General features: G+C 52.7%; 1 protein-coding gene across 1 annotated transcript; it reads left to right on the top strand.

The window, feature by feature from the left end:
• Positions 1-2,228: 2,228 nt before the first annotated feature.
• On the top strand, positions 2,229-14,617 carry RLBP1 (retinaldehyde binding protein 1). The gene is made up of 8 exons (XM_030578347.1): positions 2,229-2,320; positions 4,695-4,732; positions 6,705-6,833; positions 8,902-9,106; positions 10,538-10,716; positions 11,749-11,907; positions 12,988-13,098; positions 13,812-14,617. Exons 2-8 carry the CDS (start codon positions 4,721-4,723, stop codon positions 13,968-13,970), a joined length of 954 nt encoding a protein of 317 aa, XP_030434207.1. The 5' UTR covers positions 2,229-2,320; positions 4,695-4,720; the 3' UTR covers positions 13,971-14,617.
• Positions 14,618-17,126: the final 2,509 nt, after the last annotated feature.

Below are 17,126 nucleotides of genomic sequence, written 5' to 3'. Positions count from 1 at the left end.
CTCTTATTAAAGAGAGAAGAGTTTTTGTCCACAGCAGCACTAGCTGTGAAAGGACCAGGAGATATGGAAAGTTGCAGAGTCCTTAGCATGAAGTAATTCAAAGCTGGCTAGCAACCCAAGGAGAAGGCTTCCATCTTTGTTACCACTCACCCACTGGCTAACAGAATCCTCTGACTGGGTGCCAGGTCTCTGAGTTCAGTGTTCAGGTGTAACCATCATACCTTTCTCACATCAGATAGGGGATGGGGGAAGAGCCTGAGGGATGCCCAGTGATCACTGAAATCAAGTCCCCCATATAAAGGCTGATTTGGCAAGAGTCCTCACGTTCAGCTTTGGAAATTATGTGGGAAAGAGAGGTCAGGTGGGAGATCTCTGATCTCCACTGGAATTTCATCCTCAGAAATCTCCTGGCTATGGAGCAGGGACTGAGGAACTACCAATAGGACATGACCATAGCAGGCTGGAATTCAGTCAGCTCCAGAATGCACCCTACAGCTTTTGACATGGTCCAGAAACGTTATGGGCATGTTAGTGAACAGTCCTTGGGAAAGTCCCAAGGGGCAGGCATTTGGGAGTGAGGGTCAAACCAGAATCAGCCTCATTTTACAGTAAGATCTTGGTGGGTCTTGGAGTTCTTGGTCAATGTAGCTGGCTGGTGAGTCTGACAACACAAGGAAAAGGAGGGCCCACTCTATCACAGCTAAAACTGAAACTTGGTGCATGGGAGAGGGAATCCGCTGCAGTCCAACTACACAAGAAACCAGGAGGTCCCTTTACAAGTGAACAAGTCTGAGAGGGTTACCTTTGTCCAACTGAACAAAAGGATGAAGAGGTGCCATTATCCAGCCTACCTTGGGCCCAAAGCCTCTCTGAAGTCAGCTGAGTTACCCAAGCAAGGAATCTGAGTCCTTCCTTCTTCATATTTCTACATATGTAGAAGAGGTTCCAAAGTCCTTTTTTGGTGGGTTGATTTCCGGTTCCAAAGGTTATTACTAAAAGCCTTCACCTGAGATCCCCAGGTCCAAGCTGGTCCCTGGGGCAAAGAGTAATGACCTTGGTGATCTCTCTGGGTTCAGCTGCAGTTAGATTGCCTCCTGTGGGGAATGTTACTGTCTTGCCTTTGGCAATGAACATCATTAAAGGCCGCTTCTGTTCCAAGTCTATAGCTGTATCACAGAGGCATTGTGCACCAACACTGGGATGTTTGGTAATTACTAACTGGGTGCCCACACTGTAATGCTCCATAGCGAGGGGGAAGGGTGGCATCCACAGTTCTCTCTCTCTCTACGTTTGCATCAGGGTAATTTACAAATTCTAACCACATTTTAATTTAAAAAAAGAAAAACACCACAGAACAGCTGTGTATTGCTCATCCTCACTGGCAGACAGACAGCGGCCCAGCCAAGGCCTCAGGGTGGGATAGTAGGGGAGCGGGGGTGATGTAGGTGAGGTGCATTGGCAGAGCTGTGAATGTGGGAACCCGTGCTGGACCAGCAAGGGGTGTGCAGGTAGCAGGGGTGGGGGAGCAGCAGAGCTGTGTGGGATGAGCTGCCCAGCACCTCCGTTCACTCTGCCTAGTTCTGTTCCCTGGGGCCAGCTCCTCACGCTTTCCTGACCAAATTCACTCACAAATTCTAACAGCTAATGCATCTGTGAGCCCAAGGGCAGGGCTTGGGAGCAACCTGGTGATTGCCTTTATCCCTGATCACCTGTGTGGGAGCAGGGATGAGCCAGAGCATGGAGGGCACAGACATACCCAGGGCCTTGCCCTCTCTCCATCCCTCCCACCCAGCCCCCTTAGCCTCCATTCAGTGATTGCTGCCATGGACCCATGTCTCACTGCATTAGAGGACACAGGAAATTTTTGCAGGAGCGGGGAGTGGCATTCTGCCCACTTCCTCTGTCCCCACTCTCCTTTCCACACTGCCGAACGCTAATGAGCAAGGCCCAGTTACACAATAAGAAGCTTTTATACTTCACTAATCGGCCCAAGATCCCACTGGCTCCCCTCTCTCTCTACGCCCCTCCCCCACCGGCCAAGAGGCCACTTGCTTTCCCCCTCCCACCCCTCGTCTGCCTTTTGTAATTTTTAATGGGGTCTCTTGCCTGTTTTGAGCGGACTTAATTAAAAAGCCGCTGTGAGTGATGCCTTGTGACAGCCTAATCCCAACCCGGTGACTCTACAAAGCTTTCGCCTGGGTTTCCCCCTGCTCCACTCCGGCCCTGCTCACTCCCTCGCTGTCTGTGTCAGGTCTCCGTTCCAGTCCCCCCCAACTGCACACGCTAACCCCTCCAGGACCGTTTGGTTTCTCGCGGCCCGGTAAGTATTTGGGACTCTGCAGCTTAGGCTTGTAGTAACAGATGTTAAACCAAGCCCCCTACCTGCTCCCGGGGGCCAGCCCAGGATCATTTCCTACAGCCAGTTCTCCAGGGCTTAGTCTAGTAGTTTGAAATGCCCTGAGCAAGACGGCTCCCCTTCCTTCACTTCCCAGCCTGATAGACAACGAGCAGGGGGAAACCACTGTAATGGACTGAGTGGCTTTGACCTAAACAGCTCTAGAGAGACTGGCTTCACTCGCAGGAGGGACTCAGGGTCCTACAAGATGGAGAACCCCATGCAGCACTGCTGCCAACCTGCCAGTCTGCCTGCTGCAGCAGAAGCTACTCAGAGGAGCTTGGCAGAGACCTTTGTGTTTGCAGCTCATCCTCCCTGTTGTGTGTTTTCAAACAGCCGCCTGTAGTGGCTGCCCATCTGAGCTGCTCACTAGGCTTGAGTTACCTGCAGCTGTTCCTGGGAGCTTTGGGAACAGGGCATTTGGGTTCTGAGGAGGGAAGGTCTGTTTGTCCATTCAGAACTCTCCCTGTTGGTTCTGCCCAGCCCATATGATAGCTTCAATTACACCACCACCTCTGGTCTCGCTGTGGAAATGGATCTGACTTTCCAAAGAGGACTTGAATGGCAAGTCAAGCAGAAACATCAACCCAACTGTGGCGGAGAACAGGCAGCTGGGAAACAAGCATAATGAAAGGCATCCTACTGTCTGTGGGTGGAAGTTGATCAAGGAGAATTGTTTAGTCTGTTACATTCAAACAGGATCCTACACCGCTAGGATTTGGGCAACAAGGGGGAACAGATGCTTTTGCCAGTCAGAGAATTGAGGAACCTCTATTTGAAAGAGTGGATCATGCATGGAAGAGATGCTATGTTGTTTTGCTGTCCAGTGGTTTGAGGTCCAAGCACAGAGCTGAGTGCAGGGCTCAGGATGGGAATAGCAGAGGATTCTGCAGTTCAAGATCCAAGTGCATTGGCAGCACTGTGTAGGGTACCCCAGGATTGAAATACCTGCTTGTCAATGGGGGATGAAATGATTCCTAGACAGAGGGGCAAGTTCATCTCCCAGTTATACTTTTGCAGCCCCAGTGAAGTCAGGAAATAGGTCCATAGTTTGGAAAGCACTCTGGGTCCTTTGGGATTAAGAGCTTGATAGAAAGAACAAGGAAGAATCTCATTGTTTTGTATTGTTGCTCTTTATAAAACTTCAGGCAGGTCTGGGGAACTGCTCTCACATCAAAAGCATGAAATCCAGATATTGCCTCAGATTACAATAGGGGGTTCTGTGCATTCCTCTTCATGTCTCTGCAAAGACTCTTGCGGACCAGCTGTAATCCTTGTATTAGAGAACAGGGAGCCATAGAGTCAAGTAGAGAATTAGAAGTGGGAAGGCACCTTCCTGGGAATTGACCAACTCTACTAGGCAATGCTGGCAGCACAAGACATTAGACTGGCAATCTCGGAAAGACTCTCCTAGCTTTATGGGGCCACCACAGAGCTGTGTGAAAGCTCCACCAGAAACCTGTCTGGGACTATCTGACCTTCTTCTTAGCATATGCACAATGTAGCTCAGGTGGCACATAACCAGGATTGATCACCAACTTTGGTCCGCTGGTTATAGCATTAGCTTCCCCAGCCCAGGCTGGGTACTGATGGGGAGCAAGACGTGAACACTGATCTAAGCCTCCAGTCTGACCTTCATCAGGTGCCTCTGGCTTAGAGTGTTCCACAGCCAAAGTGACTCTCACCAGATCCTTTATGGACTGATTGCCAGGCAGAATTCTCAGCTGGCTCTGTGCACTGGTTCCAGCCATGCTGCATGGAATCCTTCCATCTGCTTCCTGACCACAATGGAACTAGGTGTTTGTGTCTTCCATGAATGAACAAGATGGAACCTGACTGACTGAGCTCATGGGGTCTGTGGTGATGCCCATTGGGACCTCCCTATTGCTCAGAATATAGTTTGCCAAAACCCCAGATAGGAGCTGTGAGTCCTCAGCATCCCTGAAAAATCAGTCCCGAGGAGTCTGAATAAAGACACCCACATTCCAAGGCTACTTTGGCAAATGTTAACCTTAATGTTTATAAAACTGCTTGAGTTCCATAGACAGAAGGTGGCATTAATTATTATCTGAATTAAGTGAAGGGGGGAGGTGGGCATCTGATGGCAAATTCCATTTACGTCCTATCTCCGGATGAATTCTTCACCCCTTCTTGTGTAGAGCTGGAGAGGAGGTGGGGTGAGTTCAGGCCAGGACATGGCTTCCCGGCTGTTATCCAGGACAGGTGTTGAGGCTGGGGAAAGCTTTAGAAATGCTTCACCAGCTAGTGTTAATGTGGGATTCTTCTTTGCCTCTTTCAGCCTCCTGTGGATGATAAGGAAGCAGCATGTCTGCAACAGTGAGTACTTCCATTGTTCAGCTCTGTGCTGTCCCCTCCCCTGCACTAATCGGGAACTCGGACCAAGAATGGGCCATTGCTCTCCGTTCACTCACAGAGCTGGGGAAAGCCAGCTGGCTGTAAACATTCCTTATCCACAGTGCCAGGCCCAGGTGATGTGCACAACAGTCTGACTCCCCAGTTTCTCAGCCAGCTAGGTGTGGGGATCTCAGGTTGGCAGTCAGGTTGGATCAGCATTGATGTTAATGGGCACACACACAAACGGATGCTGTTCTGAATGGTCAGGGCAGTGATCTAGTGGCTTGCCATGCAGGTCTTTACACGGTGTTCACTGCACCAATCGTGGCTGAATCCTGAGCTCACACACAATGGAAGCTATGGGAATCATAGAATCACAGAATATCAAGGTTGGAAGGGACCTCAGGGGGTCATCTAGTCCAATCCCCTGCTCAAAGCAGGACCAATCCCCAACTAAATCATCCCAGCCAGGGCTTTGTCAAGCCTGACCTTAAAAACCTCTAAGGATGGAGATTCCACCACCTCCCTAGGTGACCCATTCCAGTGCTTCACCACCCTCCTAGTGAAAAAGTCTTTCCTAATATCCAACCTAAACCTCCTCCACTGCAACTTAAGATCATTACTCCTTGTTCTGTCACCTGCTACCATTGAGAACAGTTTAGATCCATCGTCTTTGGAATCCCCTTTCAGGTAGTTGAAAGCAGCTATCAAATTCCCCCTCATTCGTCTCTTCTGCAGACTAAACAATCCCAGTTCCTTCAGCCTCTCTTCATAAGTCATGTGCTCCAGCCCCCTAATAATTTTTGTTGCCCTCCGCTGGACTCTCTCCAATTTTTCCACATCCTTCTTGTAGTGTGGGGCCCAAAACTGGACACAGTACTCCAGATGAGGCCTCACCAATGTCAAGTAGAGGGGAATGCTCATGTTCCTTGATCTGCTGGCAATGCCCCAACTTGTCTTAGAGAAGTTAGGTGCAACATCTAGCAGGCTGGAAAAGTCCCACTGGTTGGCATCCTGCTGCAGTGACTAAATCAGATCCACTGTTCGAGAACATGCAGTCTGCCTAGGTGCCTTCCAGGCCCATTTCTTCTCTTACTTTACAGCCTACAGCTCCAGCCATCAGGAAACTTAATTCCTCCTCCCACTTCCTTCCAGCCCTAATCACTTCTCCCATCCTCCTCTTCCCCACACTTCCTGAGTGTCACCAGCACCTTCTGTATCTCAAGCTAACAGTCAGGCCCCCGCCCCCATTCTCCATAGAGCTGGAAGAGGACAGAAGGGAACACTCTTGGGCGGCAGTACTACCACGTCTCTCATAACTGGCCATGTGTGTTCTCTGAGCAGCTCCTGTGGCTCACAGTGAAGGACCATGTTCCCTCAGGGTTTCTTAAAAGGAACCCAAAAAATCGCGCCGTGCCATTTGCCCGGGTGATCGCATGTACCAATGGGGGATTTGTGTGCACAGAGTAAAGGCATTTGCCAATCTCATGGGCTTGAAGGCTTCTTTCAAATATAAACTAGATTTTCTCTGTCAGCCCATGTTAAGTGCAGGAGCCAAAACACAGTGGAAGAGGGAACCTTCTCTCTCTCCAACCCTGACACGGGTCCCATTGCAACCTCTTTCCCCATATAAACCAGAACCAAGCCCTGACACGTCTTACAGTCTGAGGGAACTGTCACCATTCTGTTCGCAACACAGATGCCATTACCTCCCCCAGCCAAGGGAGCCCCCCACCCCACCCTACCAACTCCCATGGCGACCCTGGTACCTTTGCTGGATAAGTCAGCGCAGGGAGCTGGTGTCTCAGCTGTTGCCCTGGGCACACTAGGCATCTCTGCTCTCAGTGCTCACTGCATGCACAGCCCCAGCCCGGGCCTGGAACAAGGAGGGCTGGGGCACTTCATACGGTGAGCCTTGCAAGGCGTTCTCGTCTAGCTGTGGTTTTGTTCCCAGACTGGAACGTTCCGGATCGTCTCCGAGGAGGAGCAAGCCCTTCGCACCAAACTCGAGCGACTCACCACTAAGGACCATGGCCCCGTCTTCGGAAAGTGTGACAAAGTCCCTCCGCACACCATGCAGAAGGTGAGAACCACGGCATGGGAGAGGGGCCAGGGGAAGCCAGGCCCATGGGGAGGTCACATACTGGGGGGTGGGGAGCAAGTGAGGGGACAGGAGGTACCAAGGAGATGGGAACAGGATCGTTTCTCCTTTGAACCATCTGAGGCTGAGCCTCTACTCCTGCTCATCGTCCCCTCCTACCTATCAACGTTCCCAGCCCTACATTGCTCCCATTACTCAGACAAGACCCTGGTCATTCCCCACTTCCACAAGTGCTGCTGACCATGCTAGCCTCTAGATGCCACTGAGCACCCAGCCAGGGCACAGTGCCTTTCTCCAGCTGGCCGGGCTGTATACAATATATTTGCATGGCTGCCTCTTCCTCTGGGGCTTGTACTCCACCCCTCTGCCACTTGGCTGCCTGCTAATGAGGCTTGTCCGGCTCCTTGCCAGGAGCCCCTGCTGGCTAGCAGAGCGCAGGGAGAGATGGTTGTCTGGGGAGGTGATTTACCCCCATCCCTGCCAGGGCATGCAGGCAACCCCTTTGCTATGTTTCTGGGGGAGCGTGAAAAGACTGACCCCTCACAAATGAACCATTGGGTAGTGAGAGAGGAGGAGACAGTGCAGGAGGCAGGTGGCTAAGTCTCAGCCACAAGGAGGCAAAAAGGAGGTGTGATAGAGGAGGGGGATAAGGCTTAGTTGTGGGGCATAGGATGTGTCCCCTCCAGCAGAGTGAGGAAGGGGATTAATCTGCTCTGATCTCAGAGGAAATCCCTCCAATGGATCCTTTATCTGAGGGAGCAGCTCTAGAAGCTGCCTCACAGGAGCCTCATTTAAGGATGAGAGACGGGACACCGAGTCCCCACAGTGACACTGGCACAGCTGCTCCCCTCTGTAATCTGGGACTTGAGGAGTGATGTGGCCAACAGGTCACAGGCCAGCTCACAGAGAACAGGCCAGGCGATGACATGAAATCTGCCAAGCAAGGCAGAGACAGTGTCCCAAATCCTCCATCCCAGAGCAGAGCCAAGGACTGCAGGACTGGAGAGCAACACTGCTCTAACCAGTGAGGGTTAACACAGGCAAATGGGGAGCAGGCATCTTTGCGCCCCTTGAGGGGATCTGACAGTGCTCAAGAAAGGCAAGTAGCAAGAGTGGTGGGGGGGCGCGGCAGTGCACAAGGTAAGCTGGAGGGGCATCCACGGAGCAGGGTGGAGCCCCAAGACTGGGATAGCAGAGACGTGAGGCTGCGAGGGTGCTTTAAGGCAGGCCTGAGGTACCATGGAAACCCCTTAGCTAGGTTAGGTTAATCAGAAGGGCATTCAAAGATCAGTGAGGGGAGGGTCTGCACAGTCTGACTCTGTTCTGCCTAGCTGCGGCCAGTTAAGCCATTTCACGAGCAGTAACTTAGCCCGTCTCTAATGTCAAACCTAAAACCGGCCCTTGGTGCTCAGGCATCCTAAGCTATCTCCTCTTGCAGTTGCTGCTAATACAAGTGATAAGTCAGTTCCTCATGGGAGGCTTGGACAGGGCCGCCCAGAGGATTCAGAGGGCCTGGGGCAAAGCCGGGGAGCTGCAGCGCTTGTACTCACCCAGCGGCGGTCTGGGTCTTCGGCGGCATTTTGGCGGTGGGGGGGCACCTTCAGTCGCTCCGCGTCTTCAGCAGCACTGAAGGGCCCCCCGCCGCTGAAAACCTGGAGCCATCGAAGGGCCCCCACTGCAGAAATGCCGCCGAAGACCCAGACTGCAGCCGGGCCAGGGCTCGCGGGGCCTCTGTGAGGCCCCGGGGCAAATTGCCTGACTTGCTCCCCCTCTGAGAGGCCCTGGACTTGGAGGCCAGGGCACTGAGAGAGCCCCTGGGCCTAGCGTGACTGCACAGGCTGGCAGGCCTGGTCTCTCCTGCAGTTGAAGTGGCAGATCTGGGGGCCAGTAAAGCAGCAGCAAATGGCACATGAAGTCACCAGCAGGGGCCTGCGCTTCGGGGGCAGGAGGCCCTGTGTTCTGGCTGTGCAGTCATGGGTCCAGGCACCTCACTCCCTCTAAGTACTGCTACTGCTGAATCAGGCGCCTGTTTCCTTCCACCCTGCCCTAGGCAAAGGATGAGCTGAACGAGACAGAGGAGAAGCGGGAGTCGGCCGTCAAGGAGCTCCGGGAGCTGGTGCATGAGAGAGCCAGAGGGGACGAGGACGTGTGCAAGGCAGTGGCAGAGAAGGTGAAAGGAAAGGATGACTCCTTTCTCCTTCGCTTCATCCGCGCCCGCAAGTTCGACGTCAACAGAGCTTATGAGCTACTAAAAGGTGGAGCACATCCTTCCTCTCCACTAACCTTCCCTAGTCCCCAAGCCGGGGACCAGCGCACTCCCCGCTCCTGGGGGCAGATTCATATCCTCCTTGCATCAATAGTAGTCCATGTCTCACCCCCAGGCCTGCTGTCAAGACAGACATAGGGCTCTATGCAGCATCCATCCCCACTGTCTTACACCCTGCAGAGTGGGGCTGATGTCCCCCAACCTCTCTGGATGATTGGGAGGTGGACCCTGGAACCATTTGCCCCAGTGTATCCAGCTGCTGCTAGGGTCCAGGTGTAAGAATGATGTAAGGGGAGAGGATAAGAGGTGGGTGAAAGGACTGGAGGTTGTGGGGCAAGCAGATGATGCCAGAGGGGCAGGTGGGGCCAGTGCAGGGCAGGCAGGAGCAGTGAGGTGCTCAGCTCCTCTGGAAGCTCTTATCCTAGGATTCCAATAGGCAGTGGCAACTGAAGCATCTCTGTGTGCTGACCTGGCCGAGGCAGGCTGGGCTGGAGGAAAGGGGGAGATGGAAAGGTGGCCCCAGACTGAGGTGGCCGCAAAGGCCTTGGCTGTGGCTCCAGGCTCCTTTGTTTCTGTGTCTGGGATAACGAGGCCATAATTAGTGGCAGTGGATTGGAAGATAAGCAGAAGCTGCTGGCAAGGGAGGCATTTTGTCCATTGGCATTTTCCCAGGGTGAGTTTCCTCATTTCATGCCTGACAGTCTTTAATGGCTACAGGGTGCTAGGGAAAGTGGGGCTGGGGGTGGGACTGGCTATAAGAGAGTGCAGCGAGTTACCCAGCAGAGGAGGAATGAAACAACCTACACCATCAAAATCACTGATCAGGCTCCCGAAACTGAGGGGGGACATGGGGGTGTCAGCTGGGGCTCTTGAGATGAGGAGGGGTAATATGGTGCCAGGGAAGGACAACTATGGCTCCCAGTTGGGGAGAGCTGTGATGTGCCAGGCAGGAGCAGGTTTTTAACTGTGCTGGTCCCAAACCGGGTACCTTCAAGATCCTTGGGTACCAAGCAGGAAAGAAGGGTAATGTTCTGTGCTGGGTGGTTCTTCTGAATCTCATTTGAGCGGAATGTGGCACTGCCCTGACCACAGCTAGTAGATTCCCCTTGGGATAGGGCTTTGCCCTGTGGAGTACCATTCACTTGTGCAGCGAGTTTAGGGTGCTCCAACCTCTTGCGGCTGACATGAACCAGACCTGACTGGAGCTCTGGGCATGGGCCTTTGTGCAGTCCAAAGCCACACCTTATTCTGCAGTAGGAACACACAAGATCCAGCTAGATCCAGACTCCCTGGCCCTTCACTTATCACAGTGCAAGCTACTTAGGGGCAGGGCCCGGGCCCGGCGTGGACATTGGGGAAGGGGATTTGTTCTCGTCCGAGACCTTGCATACTCTCTCTCTCTCTCTCTCGCTGACTCCAGGCTATGTAAACTTCCGCCAGCAGTACCCAGAGCTCTTCGATAACCTGACGCCCGAGGCCGTGCGCAGCACCATCGAGGCCGGCTACCCTGGCATCCTGGCCAGCAGGGACAAATACGGCCGAGTGGTGATGCTCTTCAACATTGAGAACTGGGACTACGAGGAGATCACCTTTGACGAGGTCAGCTCCGCCGTGCTGCTCTGATACGTCAGAACTCCACTCCCCATGCACTCCCAGAGCTCCTCTTTCCCTCAGTATTAGAGCTGGGGGTCCCACCTCTCCCATTCTGGGCATTGAGGTCTAAGCAAAGCTCTTTCCCCAAAGCTTGATGTTAGTAAGTAAGTAATATCTCTGTTTGCATGGACAGAGCATATGCCAGCCCAAGGGAACCCTGAACACACTCCACAGGCCATAAAAAGTGGATATCACAGTGCTAACAGCACTTTGAATTCAGATAGCACGTTTCATCAGCAGGGCATAGAGTACTTTACAAAGCAAGGTCACTATCGCTATCCCCATTGTACAGAGAGGGGAAGGGACCTGCCCAAGCACACTCAGCAGGTGAGACGAGTCTGCCGTGGTGTAACTTACACGTTCTCTTGATCTGTCTTGATTCATATGGTACCCTATTGTATATATGGGAATCGTCCATGCAGCACTGAAATGCACCAGCCTCTAGTGCGGAATAGGGCAGCTGTTTAACAGCACACAGCAACACCACATACAGGAGTGGAGCCAGGGTTTTTGTCGCCCTAGGCGGGGGTCCTTCTGCACTCCCGGTCGTTGGCGGCAATTCTGCGGCGGAGGGGGGGCCCTTCCATGCTCCCGGTCTTCAGGGCACTTCAGTGGCAGGTCCTGGAGCGAGTGAAGTACCCGCCGCAGAATTGCCACCGCCGACCCAGAGCGCGGAGGGACCCCCCGCCGCCGAATTGCCGCTGCGGGCGGCAAAATGCCACCCTCCCAAATCCTGGTACCAGGCGGTCACCTAAATGGAAGCACTGGCCCTGACCACATAATGTGGATAAGAAGTGAGGAAGAAACCAGGAGAATTCAGGCAGGCAGAATATAACTGGCAGAGCTGGAATTTGAACAGGGCATTGGGGGTAACACACTGACTCTGGGGAAATATCCTAGGGGATCCATAATGGCTGGACCTGGCCAGGCCCTTGCACTTACATGTTAATGACCTCTCTCTCTCTTCCTCCGGCTCAGATTCTTCGCGCATATTGTGTTATCTTAGAGAAGCTGCTGGAGAACGAAGAGACCCAGATCAACGGACTCTGCATCATTGAGAACTTCAAGGGCTTCACCATGCAACAGGCATCTGGCATCAAACCCTCTGAACTCAAGAAGATGGTGGATATGCTGCAGGTGAAGCTATCTTTCTGCTGCCCCCAAGTAGGCAAGAAGAGGGGGATACAGGCTTAGGTTGTCCATAGGAGATGGGACTCAAAGCAGTGGTAAACCAATCCTGTGGAATCTGCAGGGCTGTGAGGCATTCACCTGGCCCAGGGAGGGGGATAAGCCAGGGATAACAGCACTAAGGTATTTTAGGTATAGATCATGCCTTTATGTAGACAGGCACTACTGTACTAGTAAGATCCACGCTGGAGCTCTCATCATTCAGTACCGCTGCCCTGCAGGGACTACACTGGGAAGCCAAGACTTGCTAGTTGATGCAAACATTGTTTCTGAAAACACCACCTTGTAGAGAGAAGCTGAAGCCAAAAATGGTACCATAGTCATGGGTTCATCAGAAGTTCACAATTCCTGTGTAGATGCAGCTCCACCTAGCAGATGTGGCATTACCTGGGCTGCTCTTTGCCCTGCTTGGCAGCACAAGTGTGGTTGGCATCATTCTGCAAGACCATCTTCTCATGCCTTCAGCCCCACCAAAAAGTTACTTCTGAAAGTGAAGTCACCATCCCCTACAGTGTTCACTGGCTGATGTTATGTCACATGCACAAGGTCCATCCCCATCATTCTCCCACTTCAGACACTATTTGGGCTGGACAACAATTCATACCCAGAATTTGGCTGATCCTGTGCTTTTGGAATAAGACGAAAGAGAGAGGGCTCCAGCAGCTCCTGCCAGGAGAACTAGATTGTAGAGAGGTATTTCTCCTGTGGACTGGGGACCATGGGTTGCCCTTGAGGTGCTACTGCTGCCTAGCAATGCCTTAGAACACAACTGGCTTTGTACATTGGCAGAACAGGATGCACAGTCCTCAGTAGTAGGGTAACACAAAAGGGCCCTCAAGATGAATGCAAGAAGTAGGGTTTTAACAGGGAACGGGGTGATGGGAAATGGAGAGGAAGAGGAAAGAAATAGCTCATCTCTGGTGACTTTTTCCACCTATGCCACCGCTGCCTTGCCCCACCTGGATGCTGCTTTCTTGGGATGCCCATCCTGCCCGTGTAACACTCTGTGTATGGATTTGGGATCTGCAGGACTCCTTTCCAGCTCGATTCAAGGCCGTTCACTTCATCCACCAGCCTTGGTATTTCACCACCACCTACAACGTTGTTAAACCTTTCCTGAAGAGCAAACTCCTGGAGAGGGTAAGTGTGGGGGAAGGGCCAGCATGAACTGTCCTTGCAGAGGTAGAGAGGGGTGGGGCCAGGGAACACAAAAGCTCTGTCCCAAATCAGGACGAAGCAAAGAAAACCCAAGGGATCAAGTGATGTCTTTTGCTTCTCTGCCCAATGGCTTCCCTGCTCCTGGTTGGACTCTGCTCGTGTCAGTCTGCCAGACAAGGAGAGAAATGCACAGTCACTGGCTAAATGGAGAAACCTGCTCCAACCTGGTTTATCGACCTCCCATTGAGCTGTAGTGTTGCTCGTAGTCAGGGTTTTACTGAGCTGAGCTCTTCCCAGCAATGGTAGAGCACAGGAGCTGGCAGCTGTGCACAGACAGGGCCCTGTAGGAAATGGGTTGAACATGGAGGGGTGTGAAGTGGTAGGGGCACCCGCTCACTGCGTTTGGCTCACCATGCCCAGATGGTTGACAGTGCTAAGATCACCCCCACTGCTGTTTCATTTGGGGACCAGCTGGGAAGATGAACTTGCAGTGCTCCCCGAAGAAGAGCTGTTTGGGCAGCTCATGGTTAGTCTGCTGAGGGCCTAAGCCAGCCAGCCATGGGTTCAGGCATCAGCTGGCTTCCTCAGGGCTGGGGCACGCTGTCTAGGAGGATGTGCTCCCCTTTGTGTGACTGAAAGCCCACGTGCATGAGGCTGTGCTCAGTTCTGTGTTCCTCCTTCCCATCTCACTCCAGGTCTTTGTGCATGGGGAGGAGCTGGAGTCCTTCTACCAGGAGATTGATGCTGACATCCTGCCAGCAGATTTTGGTGGTAACCTGCCCAAATATGATGGCAAAGCTATTGCTGAGAAGCTTTTTGGGCCCCGGATCGAGGCTGAAGACACAGCTCTATAAAGCAGATCCCCTCTCTGCTTCCCTATACAATAGAACTAGAGGTGGCCCTTTAACCCCCCTGACCCCCTTACTGTAGCATTGATTGCCTGACCGCTTGTGATGATAAACTCTGGGTGTGTACCTCCACCCATGCTCCTTACCCATCCAAACTCCAGCAAGGCAGCAAGGTCTGCTGTCCTGAGTCTTGGGAAGGATCTTCTCTCTCCAGTTGTCCTTCAGGGAAAGAAACCCATAAACAGTCTGTTCCATGGTAAGCCATGAAACTACTAAGAGAGGACAGGGCAGCAACTGAATGAGGAAGAGAGGGTCAGGCTGCTTGGAAGAGGCAATCAGAACTACCACTGCTTATCCCCACCCCTCACCTGAACACTGGACCATAGCTTCTCCCCTGCTCGCCTTCAGCCTGGGTAGTGTAGTGGTTGCAAAGTGCCTTTCCCTGTGCTTGCTGGCCTGGCTTGTGAGGGTGCGAGGCAATGGGAAAGCAAATCTCCAATGCCAGTATTTGCCCATCCACAGCAGTGTACTTGGAGGCCTCACTAGTGACAGGTGGCTACAGCTGAGGAAGGAGAGCAGTGTGGCGGGAAAGCAGCAGGGCAGCCCCCGGTAGTGGAGAGAGAGTGCTGAGCATCACTTGCAACTGTGTGGATGACACAGCCAGAGTCCATCATTGCAGGAGAGCCCCAAGAAGTGCTGTTTGAAATATGTACACAAAGAAATAAAGTGCTCAACAGCTGGGATGCTTTGGGTCCCTTTGCACTGGAGGGTCAGGGACTGCACATAAATGGGCCAATGGGCTATCACTGATGGCCAGGAAGAGGCTAGATGCACTGGAGTTTCTAAGGATTGATGAAAGATCACACTGCACCTTCCTCCAAAGATGCCAGGGGAGCTGGTGCAGCAGAAGAGACACAAGCTGCATCAGGAACAGCCAGTGGAAGGTCCTGTTAGCACCCCCACCAGTGATGCTGACAGCCCTTCTGCCTGGAGAGGCCAAGGCTGGAATGTGCCCTGGAGCCCGAGCTCCCTATTCTCCCTTCTCCAAGGATCAGGCTCTCTCCTGGCTGCTGCCCATGCTGGGAACGCCCAGCCCCTTTCACTAGCACGAAAACCTTGGCTTGGGCTACATGCAAACACAAAAGGCCTAGCAAGACCTGGGGAGAAGGGCTTCCTCCCTCTGCCCCAGGGCGTGTTGGGTGAGACAGGCAGTGGAACAGCATCTCCAAAGCAGGTGGTGGCTGCATGGTTAAGGCTAGTGATACAGCACTCAGTGGCCCTGAGGGCTTCCCACTCCATAAAGCAGCAATGTCAGCAAAGCAGGGGGTTAAATATAGGTCAGGATGGAAAGCAATGAGCTTCACACTCTGAGGATGCCTCTCTCCTCCCAACATTGCAGCAGAGCAATGATCTGTGCAAATCAGGAAGTGGCTGAGGCTGGGTACAGAGCAGTTGAGGGGTGACCCCCTTCCCCCGTGTGCTGGCTTATTCTCTGATCGAAGGAGGGAAGCAACTATTTGGAGAGGGTGCGAAGGGAGTGGTGCTGTCTCTTCCACCCTCAGCCCAGGGTAGTTCGAGCCAAGGGAAGTGATGCTGTTAGGCTTGTTTTATAAAGCAAATCAGCCCAGACTGGATCACATTAAATGAGCTCACTCCCGGAGGACAGCAGACTACTAAGAGTCTTAATCATGGGCCCTTTGACTTCATTGGCCTCCATGCAACAGGCACAAGAGAAGCCCAAAGAGACTCATGGCTTGGAGAAAAGCTAATTTCCCTCTGTCCCAAGACTTCATAGTCACCCCCTACTAGTTAAGCTGCGGTTGTAGCCCAATCCCTCTCTCTTTCTCCTCCTCCCTCCCCCTCCCCTTCTCAGCTCTCCAGCTACACACTAGTACCTTTAATTTGCAAAGCTAAATAGCAGGGGCCCATCTGAAATGGTTGGAGATGGAGGATGCCGACAAGAGGTGCATTCATCAGGGCACTGGCTCAGACTCAAACCAAACAGGATGTCTGCTCTGAAGCTGCAGGGAGGATGGGACCTGTCTGAATAGCGAGGGCTGGGGCTACATCAGCCTTCCTCAGCAACAGCACCCGTTCTCCCTGCACATCAGTGCATGCAAGCTCCAGACCTGCCCCAGGATCAGAGGGTGATGGGGCAATGGTCAATGACTTGGTTCTGTGTTACTTTACCGATACCCAGTCTGCAATACAGGATCACTCCTGCTAGGGTTTAGTACACCCCAAAACTCTGCTGGGGCAGCCAGGAGCAGGCAGGTGAGAAGCCACTACTCCCCTTTCAATTTGTATCAACTAGTTCATTGTGGGGATTGGTAGCTGCAGCAATCTCATGGATATTGTGCTACATGGTCATACAGTCAGCAACCTGTGGCAGAACATAAGTTAGTCCAAGCCAGTGATACTGCAACATGGGCCCCTTGCAGGGGATGGGGAGGTGCTTCCCCACAAAGCAGGTACAGAGTTCATAACGTTTCCATTGGCAGAGGATTCAACAGCTTGAAGGTAGCAGGCCCTTTGGCACTTAGCTACAATGCTGCCCCCATTTCAAGGCCTCTCGACATGCAGGCATTTGGGAAGTTGACTAAGGCTGTTCATGTTTCCTTTCAGCTGAATGACTAGATTACCTTGTAAGCCTCAGCGCAGCAAAGGGAAACAAGCCGATGTGGGCTGGGAGTAAGCCAGTGCCTCGGCAGAGAAAGAACTGGCACTGGAATCAGTCTGGTCAGCGCATTGCTTTCAGAAGAGCTCTGCCCAAAGCAGGAAAGAATTTGAGTTGTAGCAGACACTGTCCGCGAGATCAATTGTTGGGAGAGTTGAGAGGTTCTCACTTGATAGAGGCCACAACACCCCTTTTCCAGCCCAATACAATTCATTTTACAAGGGGGCATCTAAATCCTAGTCAAGGCAGGCAATGAGGGCACTTCCCCACCCCACCTGTCACTTACACGCCACACAAGACGCTTTGGAGACCTGCTGCACAGCCAGGAGCCTATTGCAGGGGAAATTAAACAGGATCAACTAGCCACCTTGGTCTGAGTGAAGGAAACACAAAGCAGCACTTTGTGCCAACAAATGAAGGGGGCTCTGGCTGGTTTAGGCAGTGCTTTGCTATGCACTAGGCTCAGCCAACAGGTGGTTAACTCT

Source organism: Gopherus evgoodei, chromosome 10 (genome assembly GCF_007399415.2).
Source record: "Gopherus evgoodei ecotype Sinaloan lineage chromosome 10, rGopEvg1_v1.p, whole genome shotgun sequence".
NCBI classification, from domain to species: domain Eukaryota; kingdom Metazoa; phylum Chordata; order Testudines; family Testudinidae; genus Gopherus; species Gopherus evgoodei.
Note: the sequence above shows the minus strand (reverse complement) of the source record. Positions and strands in the feature narration are given on the sequence as shown.